The sequence below is a fragment of the Marmota monax genome, unplaced genomic scaffold, assembly GCF_021218885.2.
Source record: "Marmota monax isolate L192 unplaced genomic scaffold, Marmota_monax_Labrador192_F-V1.1 WCK01_AAM20220418_F8-fsc00069, whole genome shotgun sequence".
Taxonomy (NCBI): Eukaryota; Metazoa; Chordata; class Mammalia; order Rodentia; family Sciuridae; genus Marmota; species Marmota monax.
In genome coordinates, this window is record NW_026695243.1 from 4,519,005 (window position 1) to 4,538,299 (window position 19,295).

A 19,295-nucleotide genomic window follows, 5' to 3' on the forward strand; every position below is an offset into this window, starting at 1 on the left:
GAGGCAAGGGGCAGAGGTGACTCCAGATGTGGCCAAGCTGGAAGTCAAGGAGCCTGCTGATGGCAGAGGGCAGTGAAGGAGCCCTCTGACCTTTCCAAGAGGACTGAGAGGGTGACCCTAGGAGCAGCTCCTGAGAATTGCAAGAGTTCTCGCTAAGAGGGAGAGGAAGAGTGGCAGCTCTCTGATCATTCCTTGAAGAGCTGCCCAGAGGGGGTCAGTATGGGGAGAGAGCATACACACCTTTTCCTGATCAGACGGTAGGTTCTGGGTATCCTTTGCATGTGCTTTATTTATTTGTTTTGTTAGCAAACTCCTGAGACATAACATGCCTACCACTGACTTGAAAGCTGACAGGGATAATCTTTAACTGACATTACTTTTTCAACTTCCAGTGAAAACTATATAGGATTATATTGGAAAGGACATAAAATGAGAAGCAACATTTATATCTGAAACAGAATAAGGTGTGTGCCCCTGTGATGCCATGACACAGCAGATGGTGCTTGCCTTTAGCTTGCTCTCCTCTACTGAGATGATCTGTGCACGTAACCAAGCATCTTCCTCGGCATTGACTGCCAGCAGCTGCCCAACGTGCACGGCCTGGACTGGTGTGACATTAGGGTGCTTACTGTAATACTCCTTCATCTCATCTTCCATTAACTCCTGAGCAGCAGAGTAGTCTTTGCCCACATACCTGTATTAGTAAAAGGAAGAGAACATGAATGAAGCAACTCAGTGGGAGGAAAACTACAGGAATTCATTTAGTGTCACTCTGCTTCTTCTACTGCCATCATTGGTTCCAGTCTCAGACTTGTTTATACCAATGGTGGAGGGAAGGCAGGAAACATTTATCCCCTGGTAAAGCAAGATTAGAGTATTATGGAGATCACACAAAACAAGACTGAGGTCCAATCCACCATGTGATGGGGCAGATGTTCCACAACCATCCAGAGAATCAGAGGATATAACAGCCCAGAAGAGGCCCCAGGGAGGACAAGGCTGAGGAAAGACCTGAGGGAGGGAAGAGAGGAAGAGATGTGGAAAACAGACACTAAGGGAATCCAAGGAAGTGGGGATCACCCTCAGAGGTCCACTAAGAGTTCTGGGGATCTGTGTCCAATATTGAGAAGAGAACCTACCAGAAAGTTCTGCCCCCTCTAAGGCTGGCTCTGAACCTCACGCTCTGCAAAGCAATGAAACTTTACTAAGAAAAAAAAGCCCAGGGATTGGCTAGCTTCACTAAGCATAATCTGCTCTAGTGCCAATGTCTTCTTTGATATAATGAGAGCAACTAAGAACAGAGCAGGGAGGAAGAGCAGGAAGAAAAGATTAACATTAAACAGATACATGAGGTGGGATGGAAAGGGAGAGAAAAGGGAAAGTGCATGGTAATGGAGGGAGACCCTCATTGTTATACAAAATTACATATAAGAGGTTGTGAGGGGAATGGGAAAATAAACAAGGAGAGATATGAATTACAGTGGATGGGGTAGAGAGAGAAGATGGGAGGGGAGGGAGGGGGGATGGTAGAGGATAGGAAAGGTAGCAGAATACAACAGTTACTAATAGGGCATTATGTAAAAATGTGGTGGGTAAAATTGGGAGTTCATAACCAACTTGAATCTAATGTATGAAATATGATATGTCAAGAGCTTTATAATGTTTTGAACAACCAATAAAAAAAAAAAAAAAAAGCCCAGGATAGGAACTAGCACATGCTAGTCCCTGGGCTCCAACATACAGCCTTGAACATACTGAACACAACAATGTGACACACACTGCCCCCAACTTAGTGAACAAATCACAACAAAATATTGAGTTTTGACACTCTCAAAAGAGGTGAGTGTATATTCTAAAAGGTCTACTTTCTGAGAATTATTTCTAGTATTATTTTCAGACATGCTCTAGCCCTTTCTACAGCTTTCCAGCATTGACAACTGCAGTCACTCTGTCCCAGTTTATGTCTCAAAACATACTAGCTTCTTTTCTGCCACAAGCAGGCTGTTGTTTCTTGCCTTCATTAAAGGCCTCGTTCCAGGATATAAAACATAGAAAATCAATGTGGATAATGAAACAGGAGCTATCCCAGCCAGGAGATGGAGTCTTTTAACCACAAAAGGAGGCTGGGGCACACCACATCATAGTTCTTTGTACTGTTCCCAGTTTTTATTTATTGAGCTTTGCCGATGTTAAGGTGCTGCCTGGAATGCAGCTGCACCCTGAGCTCTGGGAGGTCTGCAGTTCTGCCTAAGTACCCATTTCCTGGAGTCTCAAGGGCCTTGGTAGCACTGCTCCAGCCCTGGGAGCTCAAATGGCAGAGCCTGGGCTGCAGCCCTGAGGGGGCAGTCTGCCTGGTACAGGCTCCTGTGGGGAAGAGGGAGGCAGAGAGAAATGCAGGTGCTCTCTGTGGCAGCCAGGAGAGTAGGATAGCTACATGGCTGGGGTGAGGGTAGAGGATGAGAGTGAACAATGACAAGAATGGGGTCATATACTGTCCCCAGTTACCTGAGCAAGGAGGCATACAGACAAATTTTACAAATTTTTACAAGTTTTACAAAGTTAATTTCTGAGACTGGAGACAAAGATTCCCATATTTAACCTCGGGATTCTGCTAAAGCACCCCTTGAGGACCTTTATGAGCCAGAAGCCCATTTTTCAGGGCCTACTTACTGACTGCCTAGGTGAAGAAGATGGGATATAACAGAGTACAGTCTGGCCAGGGTCTGCCAACTCTTAAGGAGGGGGACCAATGACTTAGGGTCAACCTAACAGTAAATATGACCTATCATGCTTGCTGGTTGCCAGCTGTCCTGCTGATCACAGACTCCAGGGTTTGAATTTATATTGGACAAAGAAGTTTAAGTAATCTGAAGACCCTGGAACTAATACTCCTGGAATAGTTTGGAACCCTCAATTAATGTCCTAGAACTGATCCAGATTCCTGCCAACCTTTCCTTAATAACGTCAGAAATCACAAATGACCAGCCCAGCACTGGATGATCTCTGACAATGGCACCAATGATTACTGGTAATAGATACCACAGAACCCTGCTGTAAGTAGGTTTAAGTTTTCTTTACAACATCAAATAGTAAAAGTTAGCAATCTGCCCCTTGACATCTTTACCTCAATCTATTAGTGGACCATAATGGTACTCCCTAGCCTTCCTTGAGCTATGTTTATCATTAGGCCATACCACTCCCAGAATAAACACTTTATATGATCACTACCCCTGTATAAAACAAGCCCTCAGTTGCTTCTAGTTTGAGCATCCCAAGAAACTGGGTCACACCATTATCAAGACTCAGATTATTCATAGAAAGCAAGAGTTTTTATAATTTTTAGCTCCTTTTATTGAAGGAGTTTGGTTTTGGTGGTCTTTCTTTGGGCCTTTCCCGCTTGGCCCTGAATATCTGGCAGCTCATACCACAGGGCCATTTGGGCTGAAGGAACCTGGATTCTGTTCTGCTTCAGCCTTTTCCTCACCTGCCAGCCACAGCTGTACCCTGGGCTGGTGCACCAGAGCTTCACCACAGAGGCTCCCATTCTTTTTCCTGAGCAGGAAACTGCAAATTGTAATTGCTCTAGACTTTCCATGTATTGTACAGTTTTTCCAAAGTCCAAGGTGAGTGCCTGGAGCTGAGCTGTTTTTTGTCATTCCAGTTATCATCAGCCACTTAGGTGATGACTCCTCCTCCCTGGCAATGATACTGAAAGGCTCATGTTGCCAGAGCACCTCTGGGTCCAAGGGCTAATGGTGCTGCTTAGCTATTCTGACTTTTAGGAAATGCTACATACTATAGACCCTGATGAAATGATACTACCTAGTCGGGGGTGGGGGGTTGCTTTTCCTTTGGACTAGAATGCTTTTGACATTGAATTTTTTTCAAGCTCATTTTTATTATCCTGATTTTTTAAACGGTTGCTCATCATTTCTCATAAGAATAGTTGTATGTTTTGAAATTTAAAAAATATGTTATTATACTTCACTATAACTCTAGAAAACTAAGAGTACGTTATCTTTCCTTTGATCCCTGGCATCCACAAGCACAGTCAACAGTACACAAGCATCCTAAAGAATCAGAAAATGCAACTTGCCTGATGACCACTTCATTTGTGTTGCTCAGTTCAACCACCAACACAGACGGGGATGCCTCGGTCGGAATCACCAAAGGAGGGACTGTTATGTCCTCCATGAAGGTTTCGGAACTTTCAGCAATGTTTTTTTCTAACTGCAAATATTCTTGTTCAATCATAGTCTTGATATCATAATCGCCTTGTGCTTGCCCTTCATCCTTTAGGATCTGGTCGGTGGGTGATGGAAGTTTAGCATAGAGAATGGCCTTCTGGGGATTTCCAGAAATGTAGTCTATGGTACACACATCAGAAAGCAAGGCAAGATTTTTTAAGGCATCCTCAGGGAATTTTACTTTGTACACGTCCTCAAATGCTTTGGGGAGTGCACTAGCCCAAAGGCCACTGGTGTACTTCACCAGCAGCTCTGCCACTTTCTCTTTGATGTCCATTGGCATGACTGCTCCACTTCCTTTCAATGGTGGTGTGTGTTTGGGAGCAGGTAGTGGGGATGGAAGCACTTTTTCAGTGTCCTGTTCACTTCTCAAAAGCTGCTTTCTCTTAGCTGGATAAAGAAGTAAATCTTGACCACCACTGCAAGGTTTTTCCACCTGAAAATTTTAAAGAAAGAAAAGGACTGACATTTCAATGACTATAACTATTTGAAAACACATTAGTGCATTTTATATTTGTTAGCAATGCTGTTTTCAATCGGATCACACATAAAAGCATGCATTTTATTCTTCTCAGTTACTATGATTTTTAATGCATTGCCTTCTCCTGAAAATAACATGAGCCCTGTTTCATAAATAACAATGAAAATAAAATAGTACTAATTTCCCTTATGAGACATCCAGTCTTCGATTGCCTAGGAAACCGTGAGTGCTTCTGCCCTGTTGTAAGTGTTCTGCTCATTTGGCTCTTTTGCCAAATTCAAAGCAACAGCTTACAAAATGGACTGAATCCAAGGTGAAACGAAGCTATGAACAGGTATCATCACTGTCCACTGGGAAGAACATCAGGAAATATTAAGACAAAATAGGAATGCTCTCTGTCTTCTTTCTATAATGTCACAACCCTCAACTTCTCATTATTTAGAAAAAGATGCCCCAAAGACAAGGTACATTTTTTTTACAATCACCATAGCGTAACACAAAGTTAGCTGAAAGTGCTGTCACTACAATGAACAAGTGATTTGTATGCCATCCAATTTCTAATTTTATGTGCATACCATGTGTGAGGGCAGAGCTTGATACATCTTTTTTATGTAAGAAAGATAAGGAAACTGATGTATGACTTCATTGTTTTAGTTCTAGACCTTTCTACTGCTAGTCCAGGGGCTGGCAAACTACAAACTACAGCTTGGCTAGCAATGATTTTTGTATTTTTAAAAGGCTGAAAAAAATCAAAAGAAGAATTATTTCATGATGTGAAAATGCTAGGAATTTCAGTGTACATGAAATCTTGCTGAAGCACTCTCATGCCCATTGGTCTATTACCTGTATTTTGCACTACAGCTGCACAACAGTTGTGACAGCCTGTATGATGTGTGATAGCTGCACAGCTCTAAGACATTCTAGAGCCTGAAAAACCTAATACAGTTACTATCTGGCCCTCTATAAAAACAGTTTCTTAAACCCTGTATGAGGGAGGCCATTAGACTGAAGTTAATATTCATTGCCTTCTGAAATGTTCATATTTTATCAGGTCCTATTCGGCTATTCCTTAGCTGCAGTTTAAGCCCTGAGGAAGATCCACCAGGGTAATAACACAAACTTAGGGGCAATCACACCCTCCCAAAAAAAGAGTATTTAAGGATGCTGAGTGGGCAACTTTTAGTAAACTTTTAGTAAATGCTGACACCATTCACTTCTCCTTACAGCTTACAAAGAACATAGATGTGCCTGTGCAAAGAAAGATCCACCTTGTCACCATAAAAGTGCTTTAATAGGTCAAAAGGCACAACTTGATATTAAAAGATTCCCTTTATTCAGTCTGACTATACATATTCTAGATGATACATAAGAAAATTATATTAATACAAGTGTAAAACATTAGGTTTCCCCTCCTCATTCTTCTGCCAATGTGTTTCTTAAGTTTTGAGGAATGAGTAAAAAAGTTCTTGCATGAAAAACGTAAAGCAAAAATGACAGCAGAAGGACTCTATGGCCCTCTACCAGCTGCAAGAACTTCCTGCCACCATTTGTGGACTCCTGCTGGCACAAGCTTTGGATGGCATGTCATTTAACTGTCACTAATTTATGTCCTTAAAGTTTAGCCACAGGAGCACAGATATTTGGTGTGTGCTCATCCTTCTTTCCATGGTTAGTCCATTTCTTGAAATATGGAGTCTAAAAATGCCAATATGCTCTATGCTTTAAGACGCTTGATAAGGTACAAGAATTTAGACTGGGTAGCCAAAGGAGGTTTGAAAAACAAACTTCTGCCACATGATAAAGAAAACAGAATCCTGTGTGAGTGATTTACTTGCAGAGAATCCCAAGGAGTGTAGTTTGAGATCCAGACATGGCAGCACTCTGTATTCAAAGCCAGATGAGTCTGCAGGGCCCATCTTAAAATTCTTACTTCAGTTCTCATCTCCCAACCTCCTCTCAGGGTTTTCTCTGGAGTGGATAGTAGAGGCTAATTCCAGTTTGGGGGACAGACCATCTTATTCATCTTAAATGACTTTCATAAGCCTCATCCCCCAACTGTCCATATGGCTTCTTCTAACCCATAAGAGGATAAGAAGATTCTTCTGCTTAATGATTCTTTTTCTTTCCAAGGAGTCAACTAAGATTATGGGATGCCTCAGTGTTTATTAAGTCTGCCCCCTTCCAGTCTCTAAGCCTCAATTCCCATCTGTGCCTCATATGTCATCAGGACCAATGACTTAACAAAATGCCTAACTTTAGCAAACCTCTCAATATGATCTCTGAATATAACCAGTACAACAAGATCTTCCAAATAGGATTATTATTATTATTATTGGGGATTAAACCCAAGGCTGCGCTACCCCTCAGATACATCCTCAGCCCTTTTTATTTTTGAGAGAGAGTCTCCCTAAGTTGCCCAGGCTGGCCTCAAATCTGATCTTCCTGGCTTTCAGCCACCAGAGTGGCAGGGATTACAAGCTGTATGCCCAGCCTGAAGTCACTGTCTTCAACAGAACACTACGATCACTTAATATGTGTTGGTGCAGGGTAGGAGCAGAATTCTGTTTACTCTGGCCTTTATTTCGGGATAAAGTCCACTGGAAGTGCTGATAAGCTTCCAGGTTATGTCTGCAGTACTTAAGTCAAACTTTACCAATCAGCCTACAAAGCAAATTTTTGACCAGTAATCCCAAATTCATCCAAAGCCCAAATAATAGCCAAATAATCATCTAAACTAGAAGGTAGATTTTTTTCTTCAGCAGTTTTATTATTATTTTTTAAGACAGATAATAATTCCCACTAATGACTAGCTCCTTGAATTGTAGGCACTTTCCAATTTTTAATGGTTTCTTTATCTGGAAAGGGGTTGGTTATATGCATAAATTCCACTTGTTCTCCAGTGCTTTGGCCTCTTTAAACTCAGACAATTTTTACTAAAATGAGCAGTAAATACATATTTGACATTAGGAATGAAACCTGATACTAAATTGATTCTGATACCCTTCAACACTTTAGACAAATATTCGTGGATGGATTTAGTGTTATGGAAAATAAGCCTGGTCCACACACTTGGTTAACCAAACTTTGGAGAATGACTTAAGGGTTTCTCAATTCAAAGGGAAAAAAACTAATGAAACATTATTTAGAGTTAAAAATATATAGATTTATATAATCTAATACACATATTATATATAAAAATATGACCTAAAACAAATGTGACTTTTTCCAGCTTAAACTCTTTTTTTAATATTTATTTTTTAGTTATAGGTGGACACATATTTGTATGTGGTGCTGGGGATGGAACCCAGTGCCTCATGCATGGTAGGTGAGCACTCTACCTCTGAGCCATAGCCCCAACCTTAAACTCTTTTGTTTAAAAGTTTTCATACAAATGGAAACTTGCTTTCCCAGGCACCCTATTGTGACTGCCATCTCTCGCACTTAGAATGTGTCATCTCTTTTTAATTGTTTAGTAATGGGCTTAGGAAAGAGACCCTACTGCTCTCTTGACTCCAGCCTCCAAGAGTCTTTGAGCAGAGGAGCTTGTTCTATGTATGGCAAGGTGATGCTGCTGAGCTCTGAAGCATCTGACAAGTGTCACGTGTTCATCTCCTGTCTCCCCCTAGACAGAATGGCTGCCTCCTGGTTTTCACAAATGGTCACATAAGTCAACATGGCTTTTAGTATTTCCTTGGTATGATAATCAGCTCCTAACCATTTTAGATGGGTCTCTGAAGAGGAGGGGCTTTTTTTTTTTTTGGTACTTGGGATCTAACCCAGGGCACTCTACATCCCCAGCCTTTTTTTATTTTTTATTTTAAGAAAAGGTATCACTAAGTTGTTGAAAGTCTTGCTAAGTGGCTGAGGATGGCCTCAAACTTGCAATCCTCCTGTCTCAGCCTACCAAGTTGCTGGGATTACAGGAGTGTGCCACAGGTCCCAGCCCTGAAAAGGAGGCTTTCACAGCTTCTAGTTCCTCAAGTCCCCTTCATTTCCTCCTTCACTGACTCAGGTGAGACTGAGGATCATAATCACACCCTTCTCCTTCATGTTTTACTCTGTTTTGTGGCTCTACATCTTTTCTCTGGCTTTGGATGTCACCCAAACAATCATGACCTGTAATTTCACATCCAATGTATATACTACATATGGATTCCCATGCCCACCTCCCAGCAGGAGAGAGAGGTAACATAAAAGATGAACTGCATATGCCATGGAAACAAGCCACCTCCTATGGTAATCATCAGAAGGTTCAATATCAAATATGCCTTAAGCTTGCTGTCCCCACAAATTCATTATATTCAGCTTAATCTCTGCCTCCTCAGGAATCTCATACCTGTCTGGACTTCTGTTACGTTTCAAGTAGATGCTTTAGATTTCATAGATGTGAGGCCTAAGGACTTAAAACATTAATTCTTCAGGAATCTATTTGATCAAACAAATAAAAGTCTTCATCCTACATGCCTAGAAGCTTTCTTCTCCTTAACTCTAAAAGGTCTTCGCTTCTCTCTTGATAGTTTACTGTGCTGCAAACTTAAAGCTCTTGAAGCCAAACTCCTTTGAGTCTCAGAAGGCTCACCTGCTAATTCTGCAGCATGGGCTTCCAAGGTGAGCTTACCGTCTCCATGGAATTAGAATTTTCTTTGGGATTCTATAACAGAATTTTTATCAACCAACTAAATCAAGAAGCACAGTTTGGTTTCCATGGAGTAGACATTTTTTGTTGAAGCTTTAAATTGTATTCTAAATTTCATTTATATGGTCACCACTCAGAAAACTGAGTACAATAAAATCACATTTACCTGAAGACCTGCTTTTGAGCACTCTAGGTACTGGCAATGGTTATGAACTCAAAAATCAAATAACAAACAAACAACCCACTCAAAATCAAGCCAATTTGATGTCAGTAATGAATAAAAGACCCCCTGGTACCAGCAACAATAAAAACCTGGAAGAGTCATCGACCAGAGCCTTGTACCTTATGATTAGCCAATTTACAGAAAGGGTGATTGTTTGATGGACTCCGTAACAGGTAGCTTTTGTGCTCAATCTGAGAAGTACTGGGAAAGTTGAGGATTAAGAAAGAGATGAGGTCTCCAATGGCATCACTAGGTCACAAGGAAGGCAAACTGATAAGTATATATTCAAAGCATGTAAAGGCAGTGGCGGGGGATAGTGGGATCCTGTGTCATAGGAAAATAGCAGCTACATCATTCAACTTGATGTTTCATGCCACCTACATTCACATCCACCTCTGCAGCACTGAGGCTGGGGTTGATAAACCCAAGATAGCCTTGGCTTAATTTTTCAGTTAATTCTGTTTAAGACTGTGTAAGAGTTTGTGGTACATTCCACAGATTTAATCAAGGGTGAATGTTCCCGTTGTAACCCTGATTGTTTACAAACCATCTACCCAGGGAAATTTTCGCCACCATCTTGAATGAGTAATTTTACAGACTCTATATATTTTGAGGACAATGCTCTCTCATTCCCATGCTTTCACCTAAGAAAGAATTTTCACTGATGCACTCCTCTTCAGACATACACTGCGACCATTTATATTAGAATGAACTTCAAACCATTTTCCTTCACGTGGCCCAAGGTAAGGCCACTTGCTTGTATGTTCCTTCAGGAAGATGATGGAATCCTCTGGTTAAGCAAGTACAGAGCTTTCTGGGCTGATCCCTGCTGGTTCACTGTGCACTGGAGGCCTACCCTGGTCTTGTTACTTCTGGTGAGGGTGGGGACAGGAGAGGAATCTGTTCCCTACAATGACAGAAACACTTGTCTTGAAGTATCAGTTCCTCGAGTTCATTTCATCCACAGCTCCATATTTATTTTCAATTTAAACTTCATCTTTTTTCTTTAGCTTCTCTGTTTTCACTGAGATGACATCCTCTGTAAGACTTGCTGGGCACGTCCCTATTCATTTTGGTTTTGGTCTGCTGTAAGCTGGGCTGCCTCTCAAAAGCAGCTACCTTTATTAAATGCCTTCTGTTTATGATGCTGCTTTCTATATCTTTTTAATTCTCACAACCACCCTATGACATGGGTAGAACTACTCACATTTTAGAGTAGACTGGGGCTGTGAGAAGATGGTTGGTATGCTGAAAGTGATACAGCTAAGAAATGGTAAGGGGCAAATCTAAAAGTCCACATTCTTTGTACTCAGTGCTATTTCACCTTTCTCCTATTCAGATGTTCACTGAAACACAATTCAAACATCAACCCAATAACACGTTCATTAACTATTTCTTTTTATTGGTAAAAATTTGGAAAAGAAATCAGATTGCATCTTAAAAATATGTGGCTATACTTCCAAGTCCTCAGTTTATCTTCCACCACTGCTTCTGCTGGCACTGTTGGGGACTGTGAGGAGTCCACCACTGCTTGACTTATGTTTCACTTTCTCAGGAATCTGAGTTGTTTCCTATCCATCTAGAAAGATTCAGTTGTTTTGTTTTGTTTTGTTTTTAAAGGCAATTCATTCTGCATGGGCTGAAAGGTGCTTTATTATCTTATACAACTGATTATCACAGTTAAACTTTAGACAGATTCCTAAATATACAAAATATAAAAATATCCCTATGTGAGTGACAGGCCTGCTGTTGCTTCCTTTGATGTTTAATACGTTGCTATATGGATGGAATTGGAATTTTTAAGAATCTGAGGAGTACTAAACAACTTATAACTAGTGACATCAAATGGATAAAAAATGATACATAACAAAAGTAAATAGTAAAATTCATATTAAAACTTTTTCATAGTAGCTACTAATAATTAATTAGGCATCTGCCCCCTTCACAACATTTTATGTTCTATAATTTTATGCTGCTATTCAAAAAATATCATGTTGTATGATTAAGGCCATGGGCCCAACCTAGAACCCTCTGGGGCAGTCTGGCAGCTGCCTCTCAGCAGGTCTTAGAGCTATGGCAGGAGCTCTTCTTAGCTGGGCCCCTCAGCTCTCCATAAGACAGGTGGCTATAGAAAAGGAGAAGTTTCTCTCTCCACCCAGGTTTCAGAGAATTTTGAACAAATCTCTAGTAGTCAACAGTCATAGTTTCTTTAAGAATTTTATTAGAAACCAAAGTCAGTCAGAGGCCAGGATCCTGGGTGACTTCAGGGCAGGAATTGCTCATTTCTACTAAATGATGACTCTAATGAAACAAGTTGGCCTCTGCCTGCTTGTTTTTTTTTTTTTTTTTGGGGGGGGGGTACTGGGGATTGAACCCAAGGGGGCTTAACTCCTGAGCCATACCCCCAGCCTTTTTTATATTTTATTTAGAGACAGGGTCTCACTGAGTTGCTTAGGGCCTCGCTAAGTTGCCGATGCTGGCTTTGAACTTTCGATCCTCCTGCCTCAGCTTCCCGAGCAGCTGGGACACTCTCTTCTTGAACTTCCTTCAGCTTCTTGAAAACTCCAGGGCTCTGGCACAAGCTATTTCTTTTGTCTGGGATCTTCTTCCCTAGTTTACTCCAATTGTCAGGCTTTAGTTTACCAGGCCCGCCCACCCCCAGCAGACTAAGTAAGTCCTGTTTACACATTCCCTCCACACTCTGCTCTTCTCCCTAACAACAACTATATGCTTATCATTATTTGCTAAGTGCTTCTGTTCCCCACCAGACAGAAAGTTTCCTAAGGGCAAGGACCATGTCTGTCTTGCTTTCTGTTTTCTCCCTAGCATTCAGGTCAGTGGTGGCATTTATAAACACCAGCCTAACACAACAGTTAAGAACTTAATTAACAAGACCACAGCTCTGAAACAGCCAGGAGGTGTGGCTGTTCTTCCCCCAGGACCCAATGGGAATACTTGGATTTCAGCTTTCTTGGTCTGTAGCCTTATGGCCTTGGGAGCTCTGTGCTTCCAAGACAGCTTTTGCGCAATGCCCTCTTCCCTCCCAAGTTGCCTAGGACACCATAAAACTGGTTCAACATCGTTAATGACTCTATATTCTCTTTAGCTTTAAAAATGCTCAGTACATATTTTTCTGAGAGATCTAAAAGGTTAAGAACAACAGATTAAAAGCATATTTCTGCCTGCAGCAGATGTCATCCAGTATCCTTAGAACGCTGCTTATGCATGAAAGAAAAAATTCAGAGCTGCTATTTGGCCCCTGAAGTGATGCTGCCAACTCCGACATTCAAAGGGAAATACCTGCATGTGGTCATTTTTGGGTGGTTAAACTATGGGAGATTTTAAAATTTCTTTATAATTTTAATTTTCAATCTTCTTTTCTTTTTACAAAGAATGTTTTATATGATTAAAAGCAATACTTTTCTTTCTTTTTTTTTTTTAAAGAAATACACTGTAATTGGGTTTCTTCTTCAGTTTATGACAAGCCATACAGACAGCCACCCATTACCAAGTTTCTTCTTACCCTGTTTTCTGCACTGCTTTTGAGACTGTCTGGCTTTGCTTACAGAATAACATTGGCCCTAGCCATGCTCTCAATGTTTCTGCTTTTCAGAAAGGAGAAAGCAAGTTAGGAGAAGGGGTAAATAACCATGATGCAACTGTTTAAAGCTCTTTCAAAAGAACCATGGTAAAACCGCTCAAAACTACTTAACAGTAGGCTGCCAAAAAATATTCATTAAAAAAAAAAAAAGTTCTGAAAAATCTCAGTAGACATCACTGTAACTGGCAGTTTGGAGTATCCTAGACACAGTGCCTCACAAAACAAATCACTGTCACCTCACAAATACTAGTGGTTCCATATAAAACCTACCAAAGTTTAGCTAGACATAGCATACAGAGAGGAAAGATATACTGTACTTCTGTTTCATGGTTCACCCTGACTTGGTAGAAAATAATCATGCAAGAAAGATTAATTCAAGTGATGAAAAAAGCAACAACAACAATAAAATTCGTTGTTTTAGATTGAAATGCAGGAGGAAACTGTACATTTTAGGTCTCGCCCTTGAGGTAGGTACTCCCCTCAACTCCAGTGCCAGTCAGAGATGTTCTGAGACTCTGTGGGCAGGCGGAGTAGCAAGGATGAAAATATCCCCCAGAAGTCACAAATTAAGCTACACAAATACTAGTAATTGTTATAGAGAATAAAATAACTAGAAACCCCAAGAAGTGGGTGTGGGGGTGCACATACATGTCTAAAAGTTAATTACTTGTATTTAAGAAACGTATTGTCTTTATCTCTTGTTGAACTTTCTAATAAACTATTCTGATCCATTATCTTATCATAAACTCCCAAGTATGAATAGGTATGGAAACTCATAAGTCATTTTCCATTTAAAATTTTTACTCTGAATTTGTAAAAATTCGTAAAAAATTTAAATATTATATAATTTCCAAATAAAAATAAGGTATTATATACATAATTAACCAAAATAACCAAAATTTGTTCAGCTTAAAGTCTTTAAAAATGCTCAAAAACAAGAACATAAAAGTTGAGGCTAATAAAAATTATTACCAATAAGTTATTAAATTGGCAAAGCTTTTGGTGTTCAATGGTAGCATTTCAATAATACAAAATGGTATATGGTACATATTATCAAACATTAAATGCACTTTGAAAATAACTTAAAACCAAATATGTAACAGCAGCAAATATAACACACAGTGACCTCAACCTTGACACACTTCTCACATAAATAAGAATGGACGTCTGCTAATCTCGGAGATCAAGATTAACAAGGTAACATATGTGCAGCGCATCATGCTCCCTGGATACAAGGTGGGATGACCAGAATTCATGTTGGGAAGCTGGGAGGGAGGACATCAGAAGGGAGGAATAAGGAAAAACGTACCGTGCAAATATGAGGCCAGTGTTCAAACAGTTGTAAAATTCCTTGATTAAGGTCTTCTTTATATAACTCTTTGTAAAAATGTGGAAGCTTAGATATCCAAATGCCATTGTTATGCTTGTTTAGTATTTCCTTTATGCGGTTTTGAACCTCATCCATTTTATAAGTGTAAGAGGCAGGAGGCGTGACATTTGGTTTTTCAACAGTCTGATTAAAATTATCTTTAAATTAAAAAAATGATAGAATTAACCAAAATGCTTAACAGTTTAGATTATCCCCATTACCTAGCATTTATGCCTCCAGGCTTTGCTTTCCAGTGGGCTTGTGGGAGTCAAGAATCTTAGATGGGGTAAGGATTAAGCACAGTAGCACCATGACAACCTCATTCTACCATCCCTGAAATAACAGGCAGGGTCAAGAGATACCCAATGGGGGATGTCAGACCCTCTGTTTTGCAAGGATGCTTTATAGTTCACTTTAAACATAAGGACAAAATAATAATACAATTTATTATTTAACCAACTGTCTTCCTTCCTGCAACTATGTAGGATAAAATTTTAGAACATAGGTATATATGCGATGCTGAATTTAAAACTATATTTCACAAAGCCTAAGAATTATGCCTTAATAGTAAGCTCAAAGAAGGATTTACAGAAGATAAAAAGTTGCCCTGATTTTAAGATTATAATCTTCTCCTTTACTAATGAAAACAAGTTCACAAAACACCAAGGTTCAAAAACAGATCCAGCTACAACAATCAAACTAGCTGCAATTTATAAAAATGAATACAGATTTGAACTCATAGATAAGAAATATCCGAATTGTTTTTATTTCCTTAGTATTCATCTTTCATAAGTTTGTATTTATAAAGTTGTGGCTAGCTTTCTTACTCACGTTTATTTAAATCTCAGAATGCCTGACTTGACATCTTAAGGCAAAGAAATCTGAGAGTTCACTATAGTTGACAGCTCTGATATTTTAAGAACTATAAAATTTGTTCTAAACCTATTCAAAATTCCACTGGGACACTGATTATTAAAAATTACCATCTATGTGCAAAATAGATTCATATTTTAATCAAACAGTATTTCTGCTAGGATCCAGTAATTTTTACTTTGTTTTAAATTGGCTAATAGATACACAAAGACTGGTATTGGGACACTAGCCTCTGAAGATGCCAGGAAGCCAAAGGGGGAGCTGATCCTTGAAGATGCTTAGAAATCGACTCTGCTCTTCCCATCAGAGGCCGTTAAGACCCAGACTGAAATGGCATGGAAAACAAAGTTTCAGGATGTCCTTATATATTTCTTATTAGGAATGTAGCTAATTAATTAGATTCTTTTCAAACAATAAAGGACTGGGAAGAAGAAAACAACCAGCTTCTAATAAACTGGCCAGACTCTCCTTAATGACAGCTGACCCTGAAAATACACCTGCTCTGTGGGGCTACTGGAATCACTTGTACCTGTTGGTAAACAAATGAAGAAGTAACCCTAGGCTGCCGGTGGGTAGGAGAGGAGGTTGTATTTACTTGTATCCATTTCAATCTGATGGGTGACCTGCAATCCTCCTGAAACAAGTCCTCTTATTTCCACAGAATAAGCTTATACTAATTTAAGACTCTAAAAGAGACTCTGACTTTACTGAGCGGCCATGGTTTAGAAAAATACATTTGTAAAAATAATTCAAATAAACAAAAATCAAATTGTTCAATTTCCATAAAACATTGGAGATGTGTTCTTATGGGAAGAAAAAGAATTTCAACTCAGTACCAATCAGACTGAAAGCAGAAAATCATATAAAAATCACTTTGATGCTTCTTAGAATATATAAGCACAGATTCCAAAAATACTATAATCCTTATTGTTGAAGAAGACAAGAAGACAAATGGATGAATTTGTGACTTGGATGACTTTATTATGTGTCCTATTGTTTTCTTAACAGCACTTCTGGATTTTATATGCTAAAGAATTAATTATACTCACATTTAGATGCTTAGTGGTCATCACACACAGTTTACAGTGCCAACTTTTAAGCAGCAGAAAAACCTGAAATTCTTTTATGAGTTTAAATCCCACATTTGTGTACTTTAAATCTGGATCAGGGGATTTCCTGTGAGGTCTCAGACAGCAAAGTCTTGGGGCCTGACCCCTAAAATGAGGGAGAGGGTGAGGAGGGGCACAAGTACCTCTGGAGACGACACATGGACATAAACAAACAAGGTCTGGTATGAAGAAGGCCTGAAGTCAAGTGTTAACATCCTTGGAAGTATTATTTTATCTTAAGATCACCTGAATTCATGATTTAAAAGATTCAGAAAAAAGGGGAAGAGGAATATTCCAAGTAGGGGAAGGTGAGAACAAGTGTCAAAAGCCACCATCAGATACTCTTCTTGGGGCCCAGAGGCTCCAGAAGCCAATATATACCACAAAGATGTTTGGAAAACATACCACTCACTTCCTTAGTACAGGTTCTTGAGAGATGCATCTGAAAAGGTGGTGGAAAGGATGCCTTTGGGCTAAACCTAAGGTGTGAAAGAATATCAAGTTTTAAACATTTAAAATCTCCACAAATAGCAAAACAAGTCATTAACACACTCCAAAATGGGGAAAAAAAGAAAAGTGAAATCTAGCTTCATCTTTCATATTTTACATTTAATTCAAGAAAACCAAGTTAAAAGCTAAATTTAAACTAGGCCTTTGACAACCTCCTTTGAGAACATGGTAGTTAAGAGTTCCAGAATATCAACTTTAAAGGACTGGTAAAACAGAAGAAAACTATACAAAGAATATTCTAGAATATAACCAGAAAATGAAGGACTTCTACTTCAAAATACATTATAAAGTTAAAACATTTAAAATAACTGGACAGATAAATAAAACAATAGAATACTACAAACATTGAATTTATATTTTCTCTTAAAACATGATAAAAGTGGAATTTCAAAGTAGACAATGGAAGGATTGTTCAAATAACTATTTGAAAAAAAAAGAAACAGATCCCTACTTGATACACTTTATCAAAATAATTTTATATGAATTGAATATACATTTTCCAAGTATGAGGACAAAGAAATCCCCACACAAATTCCATTTTTGTTCATGTCTCCTTCCCCCACTAGACACTAAGAATGTGAATTATTTATGGTACATACAAAACACACTGGACATTGGAAGAATGATTGAATGACTCAATCAATGAGTGCATTTTGCTCAGCAACACCCATATTTCCCAATTTTGAACAGTATGGAGGACTCTAAAAATTCAGTTCTTTGGAGAACATATTTGGGTATTAATACATTTAAGTAAATAATAGAAGATTCCAAAAATATATAGTACTCTTTACAACAACTTTTTTTAAAAAAAAATTCTTCCTAAACATTCTAACATCTAGGGGGAAGGTTCCTGGGAAATTATCTTTTACCTGAAATGGGAATTCTCCAACACTGATTTAAAGGGATAGAATACAATATATTTATTGTGAAAAGGCACAAATTTTCAAATTAAAAGGATGGAAGGATGGGATGTTGATTCATCTGTATCAGGGGCAGAATCTTTTTCTGTGAAGGATACTACAGTAGCTATTTTAGGCTTTTCAGGCTATCCAGGCTCTGCACAACCACTGGACCATGTCCCTGTGCTGCACAAGCAGCCACATGCCATATGTAAAGAAGACATGGGCACGCTTCTATAAAACTGCATGTACAAAAACACAGGCAGGTGTCCTGAACTGGCCTGTGCACTGCAGTTTGCTGACCTCTGAGCTGCCTCAAACCACAAAATTTAGAGCCATAAAGAAATTTTGAGATCATCTAATTTCATGTTTTCATTGGACAAATGAGAAACCACAAATCCAAAAGATGAAATAATTTATTTTATCAGGCTAGCGAGTGACAAAACCCAAACTAAGGCTTCTAGGTTATCTTGTTAATGCTGGTCCAGCCCTCTCCTGCATTGACACCTGGGGAAACTGCTTAATAATGGGGATGATTATTGGAGCAAACTGGAGCATGTAAAGTTGTTCAGAATTACTTAAAACCTACAAAATTATTTATAATGAAAGGTTTTCAGAAAAAGGTAAGTTATACTAAAACAGCATTTTAGAACAACTTGTGAGAGCTTTTAAAATGAATTTTACAAGGAGATTACCCCCAGTGCATAGAAAACACAGAACACAGATACATTCAAAGAACGGCAGGCAGCCAGGAAGAGTGGATTCATTTCTCTACATGTGAATTTATTTTTATGAGACAGAAAGTCTTTCTTAATCTGAGCATATTTTTAACACTTTTTGATCCTAGGTTCATCAAACTTCTCCTTTCAGTCAGATAAAGTTCAAATACCTGCTGCTGGACATGGTCACATGCCTCTGCACTGGAATGTCTTTGAATACTTCATTTCCAAGAGTCCTGTGCATCTGATAAGGTGGCATTTCAACATCAGATTTAACTCCAAGGGCATTTCCTTTGTCTCTTAACAGTGTTGGATTAGGTTTTTTGCTGACAGAAAAATCCGAAGCAAATCCTGGTTGTCTGAGGGTTGCTTTTGGTTTTCCTGTGAAGTTAGTTATACATAATGGAATCCATCAGTTTTTCAAACCCTACTTTCATCATGCCATTCCACTGGCCAGAGGTTTTCTGTGGATCCCTATTCTCAGAACAGTCTGTAAGAACATGAGGAGGGGACCCTGGAGGGTTACGGAGTAGAAACAGAGGATTAGAAGTACTCAGGTCAGCCTCTTCACTCACCTTCGAGCCACCACCTTGGCACTTCTGTGGCAGCCACCTCACATTCTCCTAAC

General features: G+C 39.3%; 1 protein-coding gene across 2 annotated transcripts in view; it reads right to left on the bottom strand.

Annotated features, from left to right (window-relative positions):
• Window positions 1–19,295, bottom strand: part of Tdrd7 (tudor domain containing 7) — a 73,405-nt gene that overhangs the window by 29,772 nt on the left and 24,338 nt on the right. For both annotated transcript variants that reach the window (XM_058578043.1, XM_046457239.2), the window contains exons 4-8: window positions 18,838–19,048; window positions 16,945–17,018; window positions 14,498–14,715; window positions 4,097–4,683; window positions 508–694 (exon numbers count right to left, since the gene is read on the bottom strand). In XM_058578043.1, the coding sequence (XP_058434026.1) occupies window positions 508–694; window positions 4,097–4,683; window positions 14,498–14,715; window positions 16,945–17,018; window positions 18,838–19,048 (1,277 nt within the window). The remainder of the gene's footprint in view (window positions 1–507; window positions 695–4,096; window positions 4,684–14,497; window positions 14,716–16,944; window positions 17,019–18,837; window positions 19,049–19,295) is intronic.